This window comes from Labeo rohita, chromosome 9, assembly GCF_022985175.1.
Source record: "Labeo rohita strain BAU-BD-2019 chromosome 9, IGBB_LRoh.1.0, whole genome shotgun sequence".
In the NCBI taxonomy this organism is placed as follows: Eukaryota; Metazoa; Chordata; class Actinopteri; order Cypriniformes; family Cyprinidae; genus Labeo; species Labeo rohita.
In genome coordinates, this window is record NC_066877.1 from 19,998,289 (window position 1) to 20,024,871 (window position 26,583).

At 35.4% G+C, this 26,583-nt stretch overlaps 1 protein-coding gene across 11 annotated transcripts; it reads left to right on the forward strand.

Annotated features, from left to right (window-relative positions):
- The first annotated feature begins 491 nt into the window (after positions 1 to 491).
- On the forward strand, positions 492 to 26,436 carry mcf2lb (mcf.2 cell line derived transforming sequence-like b). Of its 11 annotated transcripts, none has more exons than XM_051118968.1 (31): positions 492 to 743; positions 2,994 to 3,117; positions 6,287 to 6,370; positions 9,406 to 9,520; positions 9,596 to 9,686; positions 11,192 to 11,305; positions 11,790 to 11,906; positions 13,229 to 13,378; positions 13,478 to 13,602; positions 15,406 to 15,520; positions 15,612 to 15,731; positions 15,879 to 16,070; positions 16,305 to 16,496; positions 17,535 to 17,679; positions 17,791 to 17,855; positions 18,022 to 18,095; positions 18,887 to 18,953; positions 19,164 to 19,279; positions 19,461 to 19,530; positions 19,630 to 19,722; positions 20,881 to 20,973; positions 21,183 to 21,308; positions 21,419 to 21,640; positions 22,129 to 22,221; positions 22,703 to 22,781; positions 22,897 to 22,951; positions 24,169 to 24,290; positions 24,372 to 24,437; positions 24,697 to 24,792; positions 25,308 to 25,417; positions 25,500 to 26,436. In XM_051118968.1, exons 1-31 carry the CDS (start codon positions 726 to 728, stop codon positions 25,575 to 25,577), a joined length of 3,327 nt encoding a protein of 1,108 aa, XP_050974925.1. In that variant the 5' UTR covers positions 492 to 725; the 3' UTR covers positions 25,578 to 26,436. The 11 variants fall into 11 exon arrangements, with proteins under 11 accessions (XP_050974925.1, XP_050974931.1, XP_050974924.1 ...); XM_051118974.1 differs by having other exon boundaries at positions 493 to 743; positions 2,969 to 3,117; positions 22,894 to 22,951; XM_051118967.1 differs by having other exon boundaries at positions 493 to 743; positions 22,894 to 22,951.
- The last annotated feature ends 147 nt before the right edge of the window (positions 26,437 to 26,583 follow it).

A 26,583-nucleotide genomic window follows, 5' to 3' on the forward strand; every position in this document is an offset into this window, starting at 1 on the left:
TTCACAGGACATTACCTAATGTTAACAAACACAACTTGTGATTTTAATAATGCATTAGTAATGCTGAAATTAACGTTAACTAAGATGAATAAATGCTGTAGAAGTATTATTCATTCTTAGTTCATGTTAACTAATGTAGTTAACTAATGTTAACTAGAACCTTATTGTAAAGTGTTACCATATCAATTAGATATATCAGTTATGCTTGTCTGAATAATCTCTTTTAAAACTGTTCCATCTTTAATACAGAAACGTTTTTATCGTTGACTCCTAAATCTCATGTTCTGTTCAATATGACAAAACACTTGAGCAACGTTTTGTTCTATTTAACAAGAAAATCACGGTCTGTTACACGGTCTTAATTTCAGTCTTGCCTTCTTGCTTCCAGGTGTATTGTGGTGTGCTGTAATTGCAGAAACAGCCCTAGTGATGGCGCCAAAGTCCTAACTGGAGCAGCATGTCATGCCATTCTGTGTGCACATGCGTGAGAGGGCCACTGGGTATATTCTTAGACTGTCTGACTATGTAGGTGTCATCGGAAAGCCCCTCCCCCATCTCTCTGTGGTGCTGATGCTGAATTGCCCATCACTGAAGGGCAGAGGGTGATATTCCTCCCATAACGTCCACTCCATATCCGTCCTCCTTCCGTCTGGAGTGAAGGATGGCGATGATCTGGATGCAGACAGAGAAGGCGGTCATGCAAGAGCTGCAGCGCAGATTGAGCAATGTCGCTCACAGCATTGGTAAGGACTGTAAATGAGTATCTGTTTGTCACTCAGTACGCAATTATTAAAAAAAGGTGCTTGCTTCTGTTTAATGTTAATTGTTTCAATAATGCTTTTCAGTGGTAAGGATTATTCACCTTTTGAATGAGTACAGCATAATCTTATATGTGGTCACACATTTTGGTCACTTTATGGGCAAAGTATCAGCTGAATCATAGCCGAGCTGATAGTTAGAACAATAGCATTTTGCTTGTGTGATATTGTTTAACATAAACATTATCACTGTTAAGCCTGAATTATTTATTTTTTATTTTATTTTTTGTGAAACAGTTGATTGAACCTTAAACTAAAAAAGTTTGCATATATATTTTATATTTTGTATCATATTTGATACATCAGGCTTTTATGGACCATATAGTATTATATAATGATTTCTGAAGGATTGTGTGACACTGAAGACTGGAGTAATGATGCTGAGGAATAAATTACATTTTTAAATATATTAAAATCGTAAAAATATTTCACAATATTACTGCTTTTGCTGTATTTTGGATCAAATATAAGCAGGCTTGGTGACAAGAAGAAAACTCCTAAAAAAACATTAAAAAAATCTTACTGTTCAAAAACTTTTGACTGGTATTGTACATTCAGCATCTGTTATAGTGTTATAAAAATCTCACATTACAAACTGTCATCTTACTTTTTGGCAAAATAACAACAAAATCACCAAATTAGATATTTTTGCTCAACTTGGACTTCTTCTGAAGAAAAGACCAATGCTGATTTGCTGTTCAAGAAACATTTATTATTATTATTATTATTAATATTTAAAACAATTGAATAAGTGAATAAACAATTGAAACAAATAAACAACTGAACAATCTTTGATCAATAGAAAGATCCAAAAATCAGCATTTATCTTAAATAAAAATTTAACATTATGCACTATACTATTAAAAAGCTTGGTGTCAGTATATATATATTGTATATATATTTTATTTTATTTAGCAAGGATGCTTTAAATTGATCGAAAGTGCTTATAAAGACATTTATAATGGTACAAAAGATTTCTATTTCAGATAAATCTGTTTTCTGAACTTTCTATTCATCAAAGAAACCTGAAAAAATTCTACTTAGCTGTTTTCAACATAATAATAATAATGACAGTAATAATAATAATAATAATTAGAATGATTTCTGAAGGATTTTGTGACTGGAGTAATGGTACAAAAAAATTAGCTTTGAAATCACAGGAATAAATTACATTTCAAAATATGTTCAAATAGAAAACAGTAATTTTAAATAGTAAATATATTTCAAATTTTTACTGTTTTTGCTGTACTTTGGATCAAGTTAATGCAAGCTTGGTGAGCAGAAGAGACTTTATTTTAAAAAAAGCATTAAAAATCTTTTGACTGGTAGTGTGTATTCATATAAATATTAAATATATTGCATATTGCATTTAAATGCAATATAGTGATGATTGAGAGATGTACAAAGAAACCAAATACTGTATATTTGATACATTTTAACAAGATTTTTTTCTAAAAAAAAAAGGGTGTATGAATAATCAAATAAAGTTGAGTTGCTTTAGTCCAGTAAATGTCTCTTAAAAAATTAGTAGCAATACAAACATTTACTTACAGCAAAGATATACATGTACCACAGTCTTAATGTGGACATTTTTATAATTATACTAAAAGACGTTTTACTTGCTAACTATGAACCAGTCAGATGACAGAAAGCATTAGCAGATTGTGTGCAACAGATTTTTCAGTAGTTTTGATCATGGAGGCCTTAAAAATGTATCAAATATAGTACAGTAAGAACTCCCAAATGAACGTCTCATCCTTTAACAGTGGAATATTGCTGTAAAAGAACATGTGAACGATTTTTCACAATGACGTACATAACTGCTCTGACTATAAGTCTGTGCCTAAGTGTTGTTTAGTACTTGCCCTCATTTTCAAAAGCTTAGAAACTGAAAGACAATTCCCCAAAACCCTCCTGTGAGATTCATGCTGGGGGTGACTTGACCAAAATGTGTGTGTGTTTGGCAGAGTCACTGCTGAGTACAAAAACAGATACCATAAAGCACAGTTTTCCACAGCAGCAGCACGGCTTTCTGCAGTAGTTAGTACACTGGCTTTAGCTAAGCACGTATGTTGTTTAAGTGCTAGCTGTTCTGAATTGGAGTTTAGTGGTTAATGCTGTAACAATGACAGTCAGTTGTTTGGGTTTAGTACCATGTAGTAACTAAAGCAACAGTGTGAGGTCAGGTATCAGACGACAATAAAGGGGAAAGTTATGCTGAGGAAATCCAGGAAAAGGCGTCCAAAACAAGACGATGAACGTGGACAGCTTCCTCTGGTCCCGCTGGTACAAGAACAGAGTGAGTGAAAGCATGCTAACACTGTCAAAAAATGAAGCTCTTTATGTTCAAAAAGTCTTTAGATGATTGTAATACTGTTCAAATGTAATATTTTTAAAATATTTTTAAAATATGTTTGCAAAAAAAGCCTCTCCAAAGCTGCATTTATTTGATCAAAAATACAATAAAAATAGTAATATTGTGAAATATTTTATATATTTCTGTTTAAAATGACTGTTTTTATTTTAATATATTTTAAAATATAATTTATTTCTTCAGTAGAAAAGCTGATTTTTCAGCATCACTTCAGTGTCACATGATCCTTCAGAAATATGGTAATATGCTGATTTGGTGCTCAAGAAACATTTCTTATCATTATCAATGTAAAAACAGTTATGCTGCTTAATGTTTTTTTGAGAACCGTAATGTGTGTTTTTTTTTTTTTAGAATTCTTTGATAAATATATAAAAACATCAAAGGAAAATAATTACTTTTTTATTTTAGAACTTATTAATCTTTTGTAATTTCAGAAATGTCTCAGTTTAATGTGTCCTTGCTAATTTATAATTTCATTAGAAAAAACTGTCTGACCCCAAACTTGTCCCAGATCTTGAAGAAAAATATTTTCTTATTAATTTAGTCTTTTTTTTTTCTTTCACACTTTTTATTGTCCCAAAACATTCAATTAACAGTTTGAATACCAAAATGTTTTTGAATTTTAAAATAACATTTTGAATTTGATTTTTAAAATGGCCCGAAACGTTCTGTTAATCAAAGAATCCTGAAAAGATGGCTCAGCTGTTTTATATATTGATGACAATAATAATTATAATAAAAATGTTTCATAAACAGCAAATCAGCATATTAAAATGATTGAAATAAGTCTTATGAATATGAAATAATAGTCTGAAAAATATTTTTTTTAACCTTTAGCAAAATTAAAAGAAAATCAAAAAAAGTTTCATATATGTTTATATTTTGTATCATATTTGATAAATCAGGCTTTTATGGACCATATAGTATGATAGAATGATTTCTAAAGGATCATGTGACACTGACGACTAGGGTAATGATGCTGAAAATTTAGCTTTGATCAAAGGAATAAATTACATTTTAAAATATATTCAAATAGAAAACAGTTATTTTAAATTGTAAAAAATATTTCACAATATTACTGCTTTTGCTGTATTCTGGATCAAATAAATGCAGGCTGAGAAGAAGAGACTTCTTTAAAAAACATTAAAAATACTTACTGTTTAAAACTTTTAACTGGTAGTACATATGTGCTTATTATTTTATTTTCATCTGAACTTTATTTTGACTATAGAGGCTCCAAAGAAAAAGTGTGTATTTGCATTTCAATGTATGTCTGAAAGAGAGAGAGGGAGCTAGAGAGACCAGACTAAAAACACTGTTTTCTTCTTTTAAATGTTATCTGTTGGTTTAAATGGCTTCTGAGTGACTTGGTCTGAATTCAGCTGTTATCTTTCCCTCCTCAGCAAGATCAGATCGCACTCAGATACCTCTTATACCAGAGAGAAACCAACCAAACACACACACACACAGGGTTTCATTCATCCACCAGTGTGATGGGGGAAGGGGCTCCTGGGGGGGCGGCCGACTCTTTTTGGGGTGATTGTGCTGACACAGACAGACATAGAAAAAGCGGAAACAAAGGACGTACAGTTCTTTACAGTCAGTGATCCATCACTGTTATCAGTTATAAAAATGTAGCAGGTGAAGAGAAGCTGTGTATGTGCGTCAGGGGACCAGTCCATTCCAGGAAGTCAGTGTGAAGGTTGGAAATTAGGAGAGAGAGAGAGATAGAGAGAGAGAGAGAAACAGGAAGTCATTAACTGGTGCACCTGTCTCAGGTAGCTCATTCTCAGATCACTGCTTATGGTTACAAGACGACTAGGGAGTTGGTAAGATATTAGACAACAAGTGGAAGAGCAATCAGAAAAACAGAGGGATGGATGTACAGAACGAAGGGAAAGCTGTGTGCATTCCTCTAGCAGAGGTTGAGAAATATTACCGCTTTTCCAGATGTTGCCACTGGCTCCAAAGTAAGTGAGGTCTATTTTTATTAATTTTTTATGTTTTATTTTATTATGATTTTTTTAAATGTGCTTTATTAATTATTTAATACTATTTAATTTTTTTTATTTTTTATTAAAAAATGATAAATTATTTTAAATAATTTAATTTATTCATTATACTTGTTTACTTCGTTTGTACTATTGTTATTTTAGTTTATTCTGCTAAAATAAATATTTTTAGTTAGAACTGAGAGCAGGTGAGAGAGACAGTGATGCATTGCTAAATTGTAATAGTAAAAACCTAATAAATAAAATGTCAATGTGTATAAAAGGCGGCATTAGGAGGTGGGGGAGCGATGCATCACAAAACAGGTGAGCGCTACCATAAAAGTCATTAGAAATGTGACAGATGACGTTCTGTCCAATGTGTGTGAACATCCTAAGGGTGTGAATCTGACTCCAACGGAACAACACGCTCTTATTTTAGAAGAACAAAAGAAAGCAATAGATATATTCTCCCTCTTTTCAGGCCTCTTTTGTCATTCACTTTGAAGTACCGCTTATAATATCTGATTGGTGTGTAGGTTAAAAAATACAATTCTTAATCGTGCAGTTAAAAAGTCTGGAGGCTATAATATAATATATATAATAGAAGAGGTGGGTATGCATTAAGATTGTTAGTTGTATCAGTTTATGGCTGTATCCAGGGGTGGTTTTGGTTGAGATAGATAGGAAATCACCTACTCTTTTCTTTCCAAACATGTCTGTTGCTATTGACCAAAGCATGGGAATGGCTTTGGGCAAGATTTACCTCCCTCAAATGGTAACATACACCAGCCAAAGACACAATACATTCAAGACAGCCAGTTATATATTAGTGGTGTAGGATCTTTTTACCTCTTCACCTGTGGTTTATTTCATCCTATGGTTAACTAACAAAAATAAGCACAGTTTTTTTGTTTTCTTATTTGCTGTTGTGCAAAAGATTTGCAAAAGAGTCTTAAGCTTAAGAGTGAAGAGGTGATACTGGAGGATCATTGTATTACGCAGGTTAGACTGAGAACTTAAACACTCCTGTTATGTCGTTCTATAGTGTATAATCTTATATTATGATTAGACGTTATGTTGTCTCGTGTGTGTGTTTGTTTCAGATGAGATCATGCAGAAGGAGTCTAGTCCGCTCTTCGCTGCTGACATCATCACTGAGCTCAAGAAACAGTTTGCGTTTCTGTCAGGTAAATATTATTTACATTACATTTGCATTTCTTTCTTTATCCTTAAAACTGAAATATTATTCAGGGACCAATATTATTCACTGTCGGAAAAAAAAGATACAGTTCTGTCACTGGGCCGGTACCCTAAGGTGAAAAGGTACAAATATGTACTTGTAAAAGTGCTAAAATTAGTACCTTTAAGGTACTAATATGTACTGTTTAGGGGTAGGTAAGGTACAAAGATGTACCTTTTCACTTTTGTACCTTAGGGTACCACCTCAGCAACAGAACTGCACTGCAAAAAATGCTTTTCTTACTTAGATTTGTTTGTCTTGTTTCCAGCCAAAATATCTAAAATTCTAAAATCAAGAAGATTTAAAAAAAAAAAAAAAAAAAAAAAAAAAAAAAAATTGTCTTTATAGTCAAAATTAAGCGAGTTTCTGCTTGAAACGAGCAAAATAATCTGCCAGTGGGGTAAGCAAAATAATCTTGTTTTCTGCTTGAAATAAGATTATTTTGCTTACCCCATTGGCAGATTATTTTGATTGTTCTAAGCAAAAACTCACTTAAATTTGATGTCTTTACAAATCTTTCAAATCTGTCTTTTCAAATCTTTCTGAAATCATATTCAATATTTTTTGCTTGTATAGAAAATCCTTCTTGATTTAAGAATTTTTAGATATTTTGGCTGGAAACAAGACAAAAAAATCTAAGTAAGAAAAGCATTTTTTACAGTGTGTAGCTTTTTTTCTGAGAGTGTTGCCTCAGAGGGTGTTTTCACACTTGATCCACTTAAAGATATATGAGTTTGATTTTTTTGAAAGAACACTCATTAGATCTCTGAAATTATATCCTAAAGGGTATGTGTGTTATGACTGGTCTTAATATAACGTAAATGATATCTCTACGTAAATGATATCTCTAAATATGTAGTAGAAAACCCATGAAAGATTTACGTTATTTAAAAAAACAACATCGTTTTATGCATATTTTGGACTATGGAGGCGCCATTATTTTTGCTGACGTGAAATGGTTGCACCCGGTGAGCTACTGGTGCTACCTATTGCTATTTTTACCGCAACACAACTGGAAATACACAACTTGGAAAAGAAAACACTAATACGATGACCACAGCTACTGAAAGAGCTCACAGTTGGTTGATGGTTATTTGCGTAGGCTTAAACCAAATGCCGTACCATCAGTCTTCCCCCACAAGAAGTCTAAATGCCCTCAGATATTGAGTAAAATCCACGCTAAGAAACTCCTTCAGTAGCTGCGCCATCATGACAAGTGTCAGCATGTTTACATCCTGCCAGGATGGCATCTAGCGTTTCTTGTCTCTGCCGTTTGTAAGCTCTTTCAGTAGCTGTGGTCCTCAAAGGCGTCAATGCTTAAGTGTAGAGAACAAAGACACAGATCTTTAGGAAGTTTTATTCATCCACAGGCATCTTCCCATGCTTATCACCTCTGCTTATTGCTAGGAAAGCAGCAAAGACCTACATCGCTTCTCTTGTTGCCCTTCAACTGAAAATTACAACCAAAAACTGTGCGATAAGGAAGCGGATCAGTTTTTATTTTCCGAGTTGTGTCTTTGCAGTAAAAATAGCAACAGCTCACCGAGTGCAACCATTTCACCATTGAAATAATGGCACCCCCATAGTGCAAAATATTATAAAACAATGTGGATTTTTAAAATAACGTAAATCTTTCATGGGGTTTCTGCTGCATATGTCAGGAAGAGACATCTTTTACGTTATATATAGCCATACAAGTCTTTCATTTTATCTCATAGAAAACAGATGGAGACGAGTTCTTCAAAAAGAGCACAAAAAAGGTGCATTTTTGTAACACGTAACAAGTTATAAATGCCAGTGTGCATGAACATGAATGAGCGTACTGTACTTGTGAATGTGATTTGTTAGTCAAAATTCACCTTCCGTAATTTCCTGCTTCTAACTGATAGTAGATTGTTGGATAGATAGAGTTTCTCTGAACATGTAGGCCTATGAAAAATGTAAAAAGCAAGGGAAAGGAAAAATAAACTTTTTTTGTAGGCATGTACACACACTGTAGCTTTAAGGTATTCATTTAAATATGTGTTGTTTTTGATGACAGCTTGTTACCGTTAATCTGAACAGAGTAAACGATGCTTGCACAATTTCTGTCCTGTTGTCATGGAGACAGGGAGAAGAAGGCATGACTTGCCAAATTTATATTTTTGTCACATGGGGATCTTCACCCAGTGGCTTTCTCTCTTTCTCTCTTCATTCCATCATCACCGTCTTACACCACCGAAATATCACCTTGTGTCTTCATCCTGATTCAAAGGAGCGAACAGATGTGACATTTTTGAATCTCACTTTATACATTGGTATAATCGTAGTTTCTGTCCTGAGGGAATACTGACAACACTAATATGTCTTGCTCTCTGCAGTGCCTTCATTTTAGTGGCAGAGTTCATGGTTATATTTTTTTTGTGTGACTTTTTGAGGAGAGGAGCTTTCAGTAGCTATATTAGAACAATTGTTTTTCAACCAAGCTGTAAAATAGTCAAAGAAGACCCACACCTAGAAACCAGGATATCATAGAGACCTGGTCTTTTTTATTACAATATAATGGTGTTTTTGACCTAATGCAACCTTGGTGATCATTTGAGACTTATTTAAAAAAATCTTACAGACCCAAAACTTTTTAACAGTAGTGTAGCTGTGTGCTAAATGTACATGTTTTGGTAATTGTCAGTGGTGCTAAATTGATGAGAACACTAACAAGCTCATCTGAGATTACGTCGTTTGGCTTTCACAGTGATCTCAAACGAATGCTGTTCAAAAGCATTAGCACACAATATGAAGACTATGACACAGCATACAGGTGGTGTGAGCAGGTTTTCATTGGCTTGCCCATGTGCTAATTTAAGATCTCTGATGCATGCCAACACAGAAGACAGCATGGTTTCTGGTATTTATTGCCCCCTGCTGTTTGCCTGTTGAACAGATCAGAAGAGCAGGTTTTTCCTCTTTGATTCTTCACATCTTTTGTCTCTCTGTCTGTTTTAGGGGGAAGAGGACAGGATGGAAGCCCTATCATTATCTTTCCAGAGTTCCCTTCGTTTTGTGAAATTGGAGACCAAGAGTTTCGTAATGTTCTTACCTACTTGACAAGTATTCCCAGGTAAATGCACACATTAGCACATGTGTTTGAATATCTTACATGCTGATGGCACTAACATGTGTGTGTCTTCATAAGTCTGAGTGCAGCAGGTGTGGGCTTCATCGTAGTGATTGACAGGCGGAGAGATCGATGGACATGTTTAAAGGGAACATTACTACGTATCTCGGTGAGCCTGACTTCAGTATGAACACACACAAATGCTGTTTTTAAAGCCATATCTCATCCAAAAATAAAAAAATGCTGAAAAATGTATTCAGCCTTCATTGACACAGATATGGAAAAATTTTGCATTACATCAAATACTCACCAATGGATCCTCTGCAGTGAATGTGTGCCGTCAGAAGAGTCCAAACAGCTGATAAAATGATCATAGTAATTTAAAAGTAATCAACAAGACTCCAGTCCATTGATTCATCTTATGAAGTGAAAAACTGTGTGTTTTCTTCAGTGAAAAAGTCATTTTGTGTGAATCAGGAGAGAAACATTGTTACAGGGAGTGAGAGGCGAGAGGCGAGCGGATCCATACGCGAGTTTTTTTTGATATTACGAGACAAAGACATGGTCGTACAGGCAGGGTCGAGACGGGAGCAGACAGGAATATCACAGGCAGTCGGAGAGAACAATCCAATAAACAAGAGCGATAGTCCAAAAGGCAGGCGGCTAGACAGTCAGAACGAGAAAACCAGGCGGGAAAGACAAAACACTGGGGACTAGGAACTAGGAACTAGAAACTAGGAAACGCTAACAATAGGAATACAACAGTACAACAATCCGTGAAGTGCACTGGGGAGGACCAGGGCTTTTATAGAACGCCTGATTGGTCACGGGGGCTGACGCAATTAGTGAGGTGGAGGATGGGAGATGCAGTCCGAGATGCAAAGTAACAGTCAGAGTGTGTAGGTGAGGCGAGAGTGACATCTGGTGGTGAGTGGACACCGGGACACCGACCAGATTCGTGACAAACATCCACAGATCAAGCACCATTTACAAGCAAAAACAGTTAAAAACAGAATGTTTTTTTGTTTCAGCAAACTTTCTTATTTGGGTAACTATTCCTTCAGTAGTCTCTTTGCAGATATTTCACACACATCTTAATAGCTTCCCTGTTGAAAAAAACAGCATATGCTGGTTAGGTATTTTTTGAAGCATGGCAGTTGGATTGAGCTGGTTTAAGCTGGTCCTTAGTTGGTCATAAGCTGGGGCCGGTTGCGTAAAAGGTTTAGACTAGTCTTAAAAGTTAGTCATCTAATTTTTTTCTTCAAGACTGGTCAAATGTTAAAAATTTGTTATATATAAAAACTTAGATTAGTCTAATTTGAATCCAAAATATAAGACTGATTATCCTTTAGCTAACTGCTAGTTGGTTAAACTAGTTCTTAAGACACTGTCCTAACACAGAGGTTAAGTTTATGCAACTGGCCCCTGGTTTAGGCTGGTTATAAGGTGGTTATGTGCTGGTTCTGAGCAGGAGCTAGTTGCTTAGGACCATCTTAAGACCAGCACATAACCAGCTTAAACCACCTTAAATCAGCTGCCATACTTCAAAACATACGTAAGCAGCATATGCTGTTTTTTAAGCAGGGTTTTGTCTATGGTATATATTAAAATATGTCTTTAATATATTTAATATGAGTAATATGAATTAGAGTGCTTTTTTATGTTTGTGCGTAGGGCTGGTTTCCTGCTAATCTTCGGCTTGTTCTGGTGCTGAGACCCAGTGCTATTCTGCAGCGAACATTGTCTGATGTGTTCTTCAAACTGCAGAAGGATGACTTTAAAGTACCGGTATGTAACCTGAATGTGTTGTGTTATGTTAGTGAGTGTCATGTCATTTTAAATAGCTATTATGCTGCCCGCAGTTGGAATCAGCTTCCAGAAGAGATCAAATGTGCTAAAACATTAGCTACATTTAAATCTAGACTCAAAACTCATCTGTTTAGCTGTGCATTTAATGAATGAGCACTGTGCTACGTCCGAACTACTTGCACTATGTATAATCCTTTTCCATTTTTAACTGTCTTAAATTTTATTTTAAATCAATTTTTAAATCATTTTAAAAGTTTTAATTTTTTTTGTTTTGTTTTATTGCTGTGGTTATTGATTTTATGATTATTTTACTGCCTCTCTGTGAATTATTGTTTTTATTATTGTTTTTATGATTATTCTACTTCCTTTTATGTAAAGCACTTTGAATTACCTTTGTGTATGAAATGTGCTATATAAATAAACTTGCCTTGCCTAAATAATGAAGTCTGTATGTGTATTAAAGGTTATCATGCTAAGCTCACTGGCTGATCTACACTCTTATATTGAGCGGAGTCAACTGACACAAGAACTGGGTGGCTCTCAATACTACTGCCACAAGACCTGGATCTGTCATCGCACAGTAAGAACAATAAACACGCCTTAAAGGAGAAGTCCACTTCCAGAAATAAAATTTACAGATAATGTACTCACCCCTTGTCATCCAAGATGTTCATGTCTTTCTTTTTTCAGCTGTATAGAAATTATATTTTTTGAATTAAATATTTCAAGAGTTTTCTCCGTATAATGAACTGATATGGTGCCCCGATTTTGAACTTCCAAAATGCAGTTTAAACGCGGCTTCAAACGATCCCCATCAAGGAAGAATGGTCTTATCTAACGAAATGATTGGTCATTTTCATTAAAAAAAAACAATTTAAATACTTTTTAATCTCAAACGCTCGTCTTGTCTTGCTCTCCATGAACTCTGTGTATTCTGGCTCAAGACAGTTAGGGTATGTCGAAAAACTCCAATCGTATTTTCTCTCTCAACTTAAAAAATCATTTCAAAATCATCCTACATCGCTGCAGAAGTAACGACCAAGTCTTTGCAAAGTGAACATGCAAAGACGATCAAAAACCTTTAACAAAAAAGGTAAAACAGCGATATAGGGCGATTTTGAAGTTGATGGAGAACATAAGATGGGAGATTTTCGACATACCCTAACTTTCATGAACCGGAAAAAAACACTTCAGGCAGAGCGAGACAAGATGAGCATTTGCCATTAAAAAGTATATAAATTGTATTATTTTTATGAAAACTGATTGTTTCACTAGATAAGACTCTTCTTCCTTGGCTGGGATCATTTACAACCGCATTTGGGATTGTTTGTAGCCGTATTTAAACTGCATTTTGGAAGTTCAAAATCGGGGCACCATATCAGTTCAGACTCTTGAAATATTTAACTCAAAAAACATAATTTCTTTACGGCTGAAAAAAGAAAGACATGAACATCTTGGATGACAAGGGGGTGAGTACATCATCTGTCATTTTTGTTCTGGAAGTGGTCTTCTCCTTTAAACGGGCACTAATTATTATTTTTTTTTTTTTGCATTATGGCAGTTGTTCTGGACTTGTACTGACAGCTAGTGGTTTGGATGCTGTATCACAAAAAGCAAATTGTTTTGAGTATTTCATAGAAATGCATAATTCACAGTCAGCTGTGATAAATTTATTTTCCTTCTTCATGTAGAGTAAAAGATCTTTTATTAGGCTACTGATAAGCCTTAATGGCATTTCAGACAGTGCACATAAAACATATTTTAAAAGTGATTTAAATTCATTTTATGTGCAGTGTTTTAATTATTGAGTCCACATTTAAAAGCTTATTGCATATACAAAACAAAAGAGTTAAACCAATAAAATACATCATATGTGAAATGATCGTTTCTTTGCTCCGGTAGGACCTTGAAAGCTTTTCTTCGTTAGTGAAGAGGATGGCTGGGAGACTTCAAGTGTTCGGCAGGGAGCTGGCAGAAACAGAGCTCCCTAACAACCTCCTAACAGCCAGCAATCTGCTCAAAGCACAAACTAGCAGAAAAGACAGTTTCAAAGTATTTATAAAAAACAATTCTGAAAGCATTCAATATGTGCCACCTCACACATTCATTTTGGTGCTAACAAAACTATTCTTCATTTCATTGTTGTCTTAGGAGGAGATGACAGGAGCTCTAAGCCAAGGACGGAAACTTTTGGAGAACATCAGGGAACCGGTCCGCAGAGATCCTGACAGCAGTCTAAACCCTGATCAACTGGAGAACCTTGCTACAGTGCACAGGTGAGTCTGAGAGTCTTTTTTAGCAGGAATCCTCTCAGTAAGTTTCTTTGCGGTGTTTTTTCTTCTTGGGATGATTTGCAGAATGGTTGCAAACATAATAGCCAGGAATTATTACATTATAATTTTAGTTTAAGTTTTTGTTTATATACATATATTTCTATACAGCCTTAATTATTTTTTATTTCAGTTTTAGTATTAGTTATTTTGGCACTTCAACTTAAACTTATTTCAGTAAGTTGCCAAAGTTACATTGCTGATTTTCATATATAGTTGAAGTCTACATACACCTTGCAGAATCTGCAAAATGTTAATTATTTTACCAAAATAAGAGGGATAAAAGACGTTTACATGTAGTCCACAAGAAAAAAATAGTAGTTGAATTTAAAAATGACCCTGTTCAAAAGTTTCAAAATTGATTCTTAATACTTTGTTGTTACCTGAATGATCTACAGTGTTTTTTTCATGAGTCCCTTGTTCATCCTGAACAATCAAACTTCCTGCTGTTCTTCAGAAAAATCCACCAGGGCCCACAAATTCTTTTTTCAGCATTTTTGTGTATTTGAACCCTTTCCAACAATGACTGTATGATTTTCAGATCCATGTTTTCAGGACAACTGAGGGACTCAAATGCAACTATTACAGAAAGTTCAAACACTGATGTTTCAGGAGGAAACACAACGCATTAAGAGCCAGGGGTGAAAAGTTTTGAACAGAATGAAAATGTGTACATTTCTCATACTTTGCCTAAATATTATATTTTTTCATTTAGAACTGCCCTGTAGAAGCTACAGAAGATACTTACATGTTTTCAGAAGACAAAATAAGTAAAATTTACCCTGATCTTCCCACACGGAAATAACCTATATAAACATATATGTTTTAATATAGGTTTTGATATAGGTTTTTAATATATGTGACATATATAAAATTGGCCGTTTTCCTATATTATATGTACATATATGTGCATACATATATGTACATATAATATAGGAAAACCTATATCAAAACCTATATTAAAACATATATGTTTATATAGGTTATTTCCGTGTGGGTAAATTCCATAACATGCCAATTACATGTGATACCAATTTCACGTGTTCGCACATAAGTTTTTTGCATTTTTTTTTTTTTTAGTTAGTTCTTAGTTATTGCCTTGATAATAGAAAATATGAGCTAGGCATCATGTATGACAGTTGCCAAAGTGAGATATGAGCTAAAATGACCAGATCCTGCCATGAGCTATATAGGAGACATATCTTGTATGTACATATAGGGCTTTTTTGTGGATATAAAGAAGCAATACAGGAAACCTATATGGCCTGTATATGCACATATATGCACCTCAATTTTGCCTATATGTGGCATATATACGCATATATGCAGCATATATATTATCATATATGTGCATATATACTGCATATAGGTTTCATATATGCGCATATATCCTCATATAGGTTCTTTTCATGTGGGTTAACCCCCCGGCTTATTATGCATCGTGTTTCCTTCTGTAGCATCACTGACCGCTTGAAACTTCTATAATAGTTTTGTAATTTTGGTAAAATAACATTTAACATTTTGCAGACTCTGCAAGGTGTACGCGTAAAATTTTGACTTCAACTGTAAGTTTTTATTCTATTTTAGCTTTATTTCAAATAGAGTTGCAATAGTTTTAGTTTTAGCTAACAATAACAATTCTGTTTACACACTGTTTTATCTAATTTTATAATATTTGTTTTGTTTAGTGTATGTACTGTCAATTATTTCTTATTAATTTATTTTTCTCTTTGTTCCCTGTCATCCCAGGCTGTTATCCCAGTTGAATGAGAGCTCTACAACGTTTGACGAGTTCTGGATTCAACATCAAAATAAACTGGATCTATGTTTGAAACTCTGCCAGTTTGAGCACAACTTTCAACAGGTTTTGCATTTATACAGCATATACAGTTTATTCTTATTATTGCTAAACATTAGATTCACTAATGATATTTGCACTCTGCTTTTATTTGTAGTTGCGAAAAGAGCTGGAGCAGGCAACAGACACGCTAAATGCTTTCTCAGATGTTGGAATAAGTCCTGCCCAAACAGAACACCTTCTTCAAGAACTGACCAGTCATGAGAAGAAATTCTGTGTGAGTCTCCCACCCAATAAATAATGCTTACAGTCACAAACGTGAATCCACACACCTATATGCATGAATGTGTCAGTATAATTTATATGAAGGCTTTGAGTAACCCTTGTACCACCTCTCTTGTTATCACACTTCCTTTCTCTGCAGGAAGTGCTGGACAGAGTGAGGTCTGTGGTTGCCGAGGGCCAATGTTTGATTGAAAACTCTCAAAATGTTGATGAGAATGTTGCAGTAAAATGCAGTGAGCTACAGAGAGTGAGAGAGAGTCTCACCCAAAAGCTCAAAGACAAAAGAAGCATGCTGACACAGGCTATGGAGCTACATAAAAGATTAGAAATGGTGAGTAAAAATACATACACATGCATATTTATTTATTTTTTGAATACATTAATTCCATTAACCTACACCACCCATATTAGTGATGGTGCTTGAAGTCCTCACCTTAACATAGTTAAACAGTTACATGCAAATGTTTGACAAACACAGACAGACAAGCATACCACATTTTCCCTTACCTGCTGTATATGCAAATCAGTTTTCAGGACGTTCCCTTCTGTTCCCTTTCCCTTTTAGGTGTGTAAATGGTGTGATGAAGGGATTTACATGCTTGCGTCACAGCCTCTTGACAAGTGCCAGTCACAGGAGGGGGCGGAGTCAGCACTGTCCGAGCTAGAGTGTTACCTAGAGACAGCCAATGAGAAACAGCAGTGGGAGATCAGCACAGTTTGGCTGGAATATGAGAACATACTGAACAATGAGCTCAGGGTATGGCATTATGAAATCATAATAATGCCTTCAATTTACTTATAATTCAGATTTGATTCACGTTTTTTTAAAGTGTTTTTTAAAGCCGTTTTTTAATCTTTAATCTTTATTATACAGCTTCCATGAATACTTTGATCTGATTGGTCAATCTCTATATTTGTGGTTTTAAAAAAACTTTAAAGTGTATAATGTGTTACACTACCAGTCAGAAGTTTTTGAACAGTACGATGTTCAGTGTTTTTAAAGAAGTCTCTTCTGCTCACCAAATGACAGCAAAAGCAGTAATACTGTGAAATATTTTTACTATTTAAAATAACTTTCTATTTGAATACATTTTAAAATGTAATTTATTCCTTAAACAAAGCTAACTTATAAGCATTATCACCCCAGTCTTCAGTGCCACATGATCCTTCAGAAATAATTCTAATATGCTTATTTGCTGTTTAAGAAACATTTTTTATTTTTATTATCAATATTTAAAACAGTTGAGTACATTTTTCCAGGATTCTTTGATTAATAGAAAGATCCAAAGACCAGCAGTCATCTGAAATTCTAGAAATGCTGGAAATTAATACTTTTATTTAGCAAGGATGCTGTAAATTAATCAAAAGTGATGATATAGACATGTATAATGTTCTATTTCAGATAAATGCTGTTCTTCTGAACTTTCTGTTCATCAAAGAAACCTACAAAAAATTCAATTCAGCTGTTTTCAAAAACAATAAATGTTTTTTGAGCAGCAAGTCAGAATATTACACTGATTTCTGAAGGATTATGTGACTATAGTAATGATGCTAAAAATTTAGCTTTGAAATCATAGGAATAAATTACTTTTTAAAATATATTCAAATAGAAAACAATTATTTTAAATAGTAAAAATATATGAAAATTATACTGTTTTTGCTGTAATTTGGAACAAATAAATGCAGGCCTGGTGAGCAGAAGAGACTTCTTTAAAAACATTAAAAATCTCACTGTTCAAAAACATTTGACTGGCACTGTATATTGTGTTATATTGTATAATGTGTAATGGTACAGGAGCAGGTGAAGCGTGCATTTGAGAAGAAAGCCTCACTACAGGGGATGTTTGAGAGGAGGAGGGTTAGTCTGAAGAAACTAGCAGCCAAACAAACACGGCCTGTCCAACCTGTGGCCCCACGACCAGAGTCACTCTCATCTCCTGGTATCTTATATTTATCTAATATTCTATATCTATCAAATAATCTATCTGTCATCTATTTATTTGTCTTTTTACGTGTAAAATGGAGGTGGTTGGTTTATTTCTCTCTTTCAGCTCACAGGGAGCATGAGAACATCTGTATTAGTGAGGACTCAGACAGCAGGGTGTCCTGTAAACAAGTATGTGTAATTCATCTACAATGCAATCACTTCCTCTGTATAAGCAAATGACATATACATCTCTGTATTGATACATCTCTACATACAGATGTATCATACATCTCTATCGAACACTGTGTAAGTTAAATGCCTTGACTATTACTCAGTAATGAATCTCTTTGTGTAGGTAAACTCTGATCAAGTTGATAGGAGCAGTCGCAATCCCTCTGAGGAGGAGGAAACCCTGGCTGTGCTACGCAGGTCAGTCCAGGGTCAAAACGTCAAAGGGAAAAGTGGGGAACACATGCGCAATACTAGACCCCCTGTAGTATAGTCATTAAAAGAGTAGTTCACTTCCAGAACAAAAATTTACAGATAATGTACTTACCCCATTGTCATCCAAGATGTCTTTCTTATTTTAGTCGAAAAAAAAAAATTTCCTTCATATAATGGACTTCTGTGGTGCCCCTGAGTTTGAACTTCCAAAATGCAGTTTAAATGCAGCTTCAAAGGGCTCTAATTGATCCCAGCCGAGGAAGAAGGGTCTTATCTAGTGAAACGATTGGTCATTTTCTAAAAAAAAATTACAAATTATATACTATTTAACCTCAAACCCTTGTCTTGTCTAGCTGTGCATGAACTCTGTGTAATCCGGGTCAATACAGTTAGGGTAGGTCGAAAAACTCCCGTCTCATTTTCTCCTCCAACTTCAAAATCATCCTACATCACTGTTTTACCGTGTTTTTTGTAAAAGGCATTTGACCTTCTTTGCATATTCACTTTGTAAACACTGGGTCGGTACTTCTGCAGTGATGTAGAGCAATAGATGGGAATAAGATGGGAGTTTTTTGACATACCCTAACTGTCATGAACTGGAATACACATGCAGAGCAAGAGTAATAATAATATTATTTCTGTATGACTGAAGAAAGGAAGACATGAACATCTTGGATGACAAGATGGTACATCAGCTGTAAATTTTTGCTCAGGAAGTGAACTGCCCTATTAGCTGAGCTTTGTGTGTGTGTGTGTGTGTGTGTGTCTGTTTACAGGCATGTAATGAATGAGTTACTGGAAACAGAAAGAGCATATGTGGAAGAGCTTATGTGTGTTTTGCAGGTGAGTGAATCTGTCAGTTCTTTCATAAATGAAAATCAGCTTCAATTAAGAAAATACTTCATTTTATTATATAGGTGGACATACTCTAAAATATGTAGGCCATGTCCATGACCACTTAGGTTTGAAAGGTGGATTTGTATTGTGCATGTTAGAGCAAGTCTACATCAAACTACATTAAACACATCATTAAATGTGTCATGTGTGCTGCAGGGATATGCTGCTGAGATGGACAACCCCTCCATGGCTCCTCTTATCCCTGCTGCCCTGCAGAACAAGAAGGATGTGCTATTTGGGAACATGCAAGAAATTTATAATTTCCACAAAAGGTAAGCGCCATCTAGTGGTTAAAAGGTCAGTAGTAAAATGTAAAGACCTTGTGTGTAAGGGGGAGCATGCCAGAGCTTTCTTTCCCATCTGAATAAAATAAATGAATAAAATAAAATAAATCAATCAGAGCAAATAAACGGTTGAAAAAAATTTATTTCAACCCACCTTGTTCTTTCTCAGAATATTCCTCAAAGAGCTAGAAACTTACACGGACTGTCCTGAGCTTGTGGGACGCTGCTTTCTCGACTGGGTGAGTTTTATAGAACTAGCTAGAAAACTAAACATAAAGCTCATGAAGCTATTATAAAGAACTTTTGGGAATGTTTCTTTGGTCGTTGTGGTTGTTTAGATGGGGGAGCTGCAGATTTATGAGAAGTACTGTCACAACAAGCCTCGTTCTGAGAGCCTCTGGAGGCAGTGCTCAGACTGCACCTTCTTCCAGGTACACAAATACATATAAAAAACATTATTCTACCATACTACCAGTACTACATTTGCAGTATGTAGTGTGTATACTCTGCAGATTTACAATGTCCTGTTTGCATGTAATATTTAAATGGCCAAATGACAAGTTCTGTCATAAAACTCTAGATGGCACAGACTGATGGGTCGTTAACGCAAACTGATAATATTCACAGCGTTAAACTACTTGACACAAGCTAATTGTTTCATATTGCATACACAGCCAAATGGCTGGTCAGCATTCACTAGAGCATTTTGCAGTTTGCATTCAGAGTTTCTCTGAAACCTTCCACATCCCCAGCTCCACCTGTATAGATCTGCTATGGGTTAATATATATGCTACTTGTGCAGCAGCAACAGTATGTCACTTGTAGAGCACACTGTGTAAAATACTGAGGAGTTAGAGAGGATAAAAAAGCAGTGCTGTCGAATATAATAGGCATTTTGACTTCAACTCTTCCAACACTGAGTGAGAGGCGTGATGAAGCCACTATACGTACCTTTACTAAAATACTCAAGGACAGTTTATCACCGCTGCATTGTTTCCTCCCTCTGGCTCCAACACCTGCTTATTCTCTACGGCGGCATTTGCTGTATCCAGGAGTAAAACTAAACAGGAGTAAAACTGTACTTTATTCCCCATGCTAAAACTGTTGTATAAATAATTTACAGGTGCTTGATTGTAGGATGCTTTTCCTGTGTATTTTTGTTATTTCTATACATATATTTTAGTCTTTCTTTTTATTATTGCTTGTATATTAACTTATTCTGCCTATATATAAACTATTTTTATTAGTCTTATACTAGTATATGATTGCTTTGGAGCATGTATATTTTTGACTCACTTCAGGGTTTTGTGCGGCAATATCCTGTCACGTCAAACTTAAAATAAACCTGACTATACTGTTCGCCACACACCAGTGTGCTCCACTTCCTTCCTATAATTTTTAACATCTTCTGCAGTATGCTGTACTCTTTTTTACCATTCTAAAAAACACACATGCTTACACACACACATATACACTAACCACAATCTGCTCATATTGTCAGGCCCTCTCAGTGACAGAATATATCACAGGCCCTCTAAGTGACAGAATGCAGTTTGAGCAACTTTACCAAATTGTGTTTGTGCCATCAGGAGTGTCAGAAGAAACTAGAGCACAAACTAGGACTGGACTCATACTTACTGAAGCCTGTGCAGAGAATCACTAAATACCAGCTCCTGCTGAAGGTACTGCATTATGTGTGTGTATGGAGATGTCATAACTGAAGTGTTTGTTTTATTTATAATGATTCCTTCAAACTCACAATCATATCTGCCTCAGTCCAATCAAAAACCAATGGATGGAACCAAGTCTGATCTTGGACAAAGATCTGTCAGTACTTCCAATTCATTGTGACTTTTAAAGGGGTCATTTTCTTGCAATGTGTGTGTTTTAGGAGATGATTAAGTACAGTAAAGGCTGTGAGGGCTCAGTGGAGCTGCAGGCAGCTCTTTCCTCCATACTGGGTATCCTGAAGGCTGTGAATGACTCAATGCACCTCATTGCCATTACAGGATATGAGGTAAAACACATATGCACTCTCATTTTACCCATTACTGTTTTTCATTAATGTTTTCTGTCTCTCCTCTTTATTCCACGTCATTCCAAGCAATGATCTTTGATTCCATCCAGGGTAACCTTGGAGACCTGGGTCGCCTGCTGATGCAAGGGTCATTTAGTGTGTGGGCGGAGCATAAGAGAGGTCACGTGAAAGTGATGGAGCTTGCCAGGTTTAAGCCTATGCAGAGACACCTGTTCCTGCACCAGAAAGCTCTGCTCTTCTGCAAGAGACGGGAGGAGAGCGGAGAGGGATACGAGAAAGCCCCCTCATATAGCTTCAAGCAGGAGCTCAGCGTAAGTGTGTCTTTAACTAGCTAAAGATTTCACAAAATGATGTTGAGCTCATATTGATAAATTACCTCTTTTCAGAACAGTTATGTGCTGTTAAGCATGGCATTTATCCCATACTGAGGAAATTTTAGTAAAATTTGCACTAGTTAGCGTCTTTAAAAAATTATTTTCCTCATCTGACATTTTGTATTGTTTATGGGTTATTAGCATTTTATTGCACATTTTAAAAATTTAAATCTTTTATTAATCCTAAAACATGAGAATCATATTTTATAACATGCACAAACTTAAATATGTAAATCTTTTGAAGGTTAAATGCCCTTCAGAAACATTTTCTGTGGAGTCTAAAATTCAAATGTGTGCATAATTTGCATATTTAAATGAGTAAGGTCACAAAAAGATACATTTTTGAGTATTTCCATATTGGAAATGTTTATTGTGAAAGGAAGAATAGCCTGTTTATCTGATGGACTCTATTCTGTTTTTGTTAGATGGCTGCTATTGGAATAACAGAGCATGCTAAAGGGGACAGCAAGAAGTTTGAGATCTGGTCCAGTTCAAGAGATGAGGTCTACACAGTACAGGTAAACACAAGAGTGTGTGTCATGAGTGCAGATTTCTATTAAAGGGATAGTTGACCCAAAAATGAAAATTCTGTCATTAATTACTCACCTTCATGTAGTTCCAAGCCTGTAAGACCTTTGTTCATCTTTAGAACACAATTTTTTGATGAACTCCGATAGCTTTCTGACCCTCTCTCTTTCTGACCAACGTTCGCATACACGTTTAAGGCCCAGAAAGGTAGTAAGGACATCATTAAAATAGTCCATGTGACATCAGTGGTTCAACTTTAATTTCATGAAGCTAAGAGAATATTTTCAACAGTTTCTAACAGCTTCTTCTGTTCCCTGTCAGTCTTCGACACAGATTCACAGGAGTACCACAACGCATGTGTTTTCATTTTTGGGGTGAACTATCCATTTAAGGACTGTCACAAATGTTAAGACTGCATTGACTTGATATCTTGGGTTTATATGTGGCTTTGTGATATGTTTTATCCTGTAGGCCGCATCTGAGGAGGTTAAGACCATCTGGGTAACAGAAATCCGAAAACTCCTAACAGGACAGCTTGAGGCCTGCAAAGGTATGGACCTGGTTTTAGATTGGTAGTTAAGATTTACAATATGTAAGTCATTCAAATAAGCAAGTGCAGAATTAACACTGAAATGTATCTAATGTATGCTTGTGTTATGTAGAAGCAAGTCAACAGAAGGCACCTGAGCAGTTCTCCTCAGATACCAGCTCATCTAACAGGTATAATTACACACTATAACATTTACACATACCTACAGTTGAAGTAAACGTTTGCATACACCTTGCAGAATCTGCAAAATGTTAATTATTTTACCAAAATAAGAGGGATCATACAATATGCTTGTTATTTTTTTAGTACTGACTTGAATAAGATATTTTACATAAAAGATGTGTACATATAGTTCACAGAGAAAATGAAAGTTTAATTTATAAAATTGTTTTATAATTGTTTTTGTTTATAAAAATGTTGTTACCTAAATGATCCACAGCTGTGTTTTTGTTTAGTGATAGTTGTTCACGAGTCCCTTGTTTGTCCTGAACAGTTAAACTGCCAGCTGTTCTTCAGAAAAAATCCTTCAGGTCACACAAATTCTTTGGTTTTTCAGCATTTTTGTGTATTTAAACCTTTTCCAACAATGACTGTATGATTTTGAGATCCATCTTATCACACTGTGGACAACTGAGGGTCTCATATGCAACTATTGCAAAAAATTCAACACTCAATGATGCTTCCGAAGGAAAAACAATGCATTAAGAGCTGGTGGGTGAGAACTTTTTTATGCATATATATACATATACATATTTATATTTAGGATAAATAAGAAAAATGTACACATCTTCATTCTGTTCAAAAGTTTTCACCCCTGGCTCTTAATGCATTGTGCTTCCTTCTGGAGCATCAGTGAGCGTTTGAACCTTCTGTAATAGTTGCATATTAATCTCAGTTGTCCTCAGTGTGAAAAGATGGATATCAAAATCATACAGTCATTGTTGGAAAGGGTTCAAATACACAAAAATGCTGAAAAACCAAAGAATTTGTGGGACCTGAAGGATTTTTTTCTGACAAACAGTAGACAGTTTAACTGTTTAGCACAAACAAGGGACTTATGAACAACTATCACTAAACAAAAACACAGCTGTGGATCATTCAGGTAATAACACAGTATTAAGAATCAAGTATATGTAAACTTCTGAACAGGGTCATTTTTATAAATTAAACTATCATTTTCTCTTGTGGACTAAATGTAGACATCCTTTATTTGAAATATCTTATTCAGGTCAGTACTAAATAAAAAATAATATGCATTTTGTATGATCCATCTTATGCTGGTAAAATAATTAACATTTAGCAGATTCTGCAAGGTGTATGTAAACTTTTGACCTCAACTGTACATATTTGAGCTATTTTCATAATATAAAACTCATCACATCTTCAGACTGATGAGAAATGATCGTAGTAACCTTAGAAGTGGAGGAGTGGAGAAACCGAAAACAGAAGAGGAAAGAAGCAAAGAACTTGAGAACATTCTAGAGCCCAGAACAACAGGAAGAGCAAAAGGTGGGTGAAAATCTCTTTAGAGAATTTTCATTTTGATTCATCTTGCCCTTTAACTTCTTCCTGTTTCTTTGGTGATTACAGGGTCTTCATTCAGTTTTGAGACAAAACCAAAACGACAGGATATTCGGAGTGACCCTACACCTCTAGGTGACATATTTCAGCAAACTGAAAATCAAATATAAGAGTGTACCTTTGCTGTCCCCTTTTTTCAGAAGATTAAATAAAAATAGAAAATGGGTGATGTTAAAAATAACTAATTCATTATCACCAAGGCACCAAGCTCTCTTAAGGGTAAAGGCATGAGCTGATCCTTAAAGGAATAGCTCACACAAAAACCCCATGTGCCATAGTGAGAAATAACTAAGAAGATGCAGAGATGCAGTCTGATTGGTTATTTTCCTCCCAGAAACAGGGCCGCACCCTAACATGGGCGGAGTCAGGTGGTTCAGTACATCAAGCCTGTTTCAGAATCGTAGGAGAGGTACACATACTGAGTACACACGTATGTGCACACTGATGTATAATCTACTGAGGTGTTATAGAGTAGCATGTGTTTGTAGATTATATGTGTGTCTCATCTAATCCTTTCTGAGAGGTGCTATGTCTTTGTCTTTACAAAATTGCTCTATCGACAGCATCTGTTATGGAAAAAAGAAGTTTGACTAGTCCTTGACTAGTTTGACTAGTTAATAAAGGACATTACAGGGTTTCTGCAGCAGCAGAAAAGTGGATTTATTAATTCTTCTGTACAAAAATATGGACAAATTGTCCTTTTATTCAAGCTGTTGATAGACATACACTTGTACTGAACCTGGAATGTCCCACTGACACATCTCCACGCATGCTCTTTCTGTGCTCGGGGAAATGGTCACTAGTCTGTCTTCTGTCTATCACGGTGAGGTTTCAGTGGTAGTTTCTCTGTCATCTCTGCTCTCATTTACATGTTTACTTACAATACAATCCCTGCAATACAATCTATTTATTCTCTGACTTCTATTATTTTCTTCTGAACGTCAGGTTGGACTAAAGGATCTCTCTCGCTGGATGCCTCTGTGGAGCATGATGGATACTTTAGTGCAGAGGAGCAGATGACCTCTGACCCAGAAGAGGAGAAGGAAGATAAAATGGTGCGAGACCAAGTCAGTTTATCACTGTCAGAATTAAACAAAAGGGTGTCATGTTTTAACCGTTTCTTCATCTTTATTTCAGTGTGCAGATGAGCTGCAGTCTGTGAGGATAGAGGAAGAGATCCAGTGTTCTGAAGAGACTGAGGATCCTGAGAAATGAGAGTTGAGTGTGAATGTGTGTACAGCGTATACGCTTAATGCGTATAGTGAGTCTCATATCACAACTCTTGAAAAGAGGGAAATGAGACATATAAACCATTACTTTAGTTTTGCATTCTCTTAAAAATAAAGGTTCTTGGTAGAACCAACAAGGTTTAGAATACATGGAGGAAGCTGTCACTTAGCATTCAATTTAATCTCAATGGCTGTGTGAATATGCAGCTAATCTTAAATGGCTGTTAATGGAGAAAAACGCTTTTTTTTTTTAAACAACCATCTGCCAGCAAGGGTCATACTAACCAGCCAAAACAAGAAGTTAGTGCCAAAAGGGGTTTACAGGTTTTACAGGGTTTTAAGTAGCCATCTAGACCAACTGATAAACCTATAATGTAATATCAATAACTTTTTGACTCTCCAAAGAGCTGTATACAATGGAAAATGACTGTTGTTGAGAGAGTTCTTTGCAAGAAGCTTTATTTTTAAGAGTGTAGTCTTGCGTTTCACAGAGACACCCAAGCCAGCTCTTTCCACACTGTCTCATAGTAAGCTGTGATACATGTTTCATATCCCTTAAAACTTAGTAGTTATTTCTGTCACAGTAATGATGTCCATACTGGGATATGGCATGTCTGTTGTCAAGTCCTGTGATCTCCAATGTGAAAGCATGTGACATATCATTGTGTACTGTTCAATGAGGAAACTAGGACCTATGTGTAAAACAAGCATATCATATATGCAGATGTTGTTTCTCAAAGTAACTGTGATCACCCTGTGCCATTTGTATGTAAAATATGTTTACAGATCAATATTGTTTTATATAGATATATGCACATAAAAATAAAACCATAGTTGACTAATGACTTTTGCCTATTTTGATATATAACTGAACTATTTGAATATATATCAGACAATGATTTAAGTACGGTCTAATGTAATGTTAAAGTTAAAACAAACTGAATGTTAATTGCTTTTACGTACCTGTTACGTTTCGCTGGTTTGTGTTTATG

Bases quoted from the DNA above. Each gene is read 5' to 3' on its own strand.
- mcf2lb (XM_051118967.1), top strand. The intron at 15,732-15,878 runs GTGAGTCTCCCA...CTTTCTCTGCAG, and splicing joins GTCATGAGAAGAAATTCTGT to GAAGTGCTGGACAGAGTGAG. The intron at 17,680-17,790 runs GTATCTTATATT...TCTCTCTTTCAG, and splicing joins AGAGTCACTCTCATCTCCTG to CTCACAGGGAGCATGAGAAC.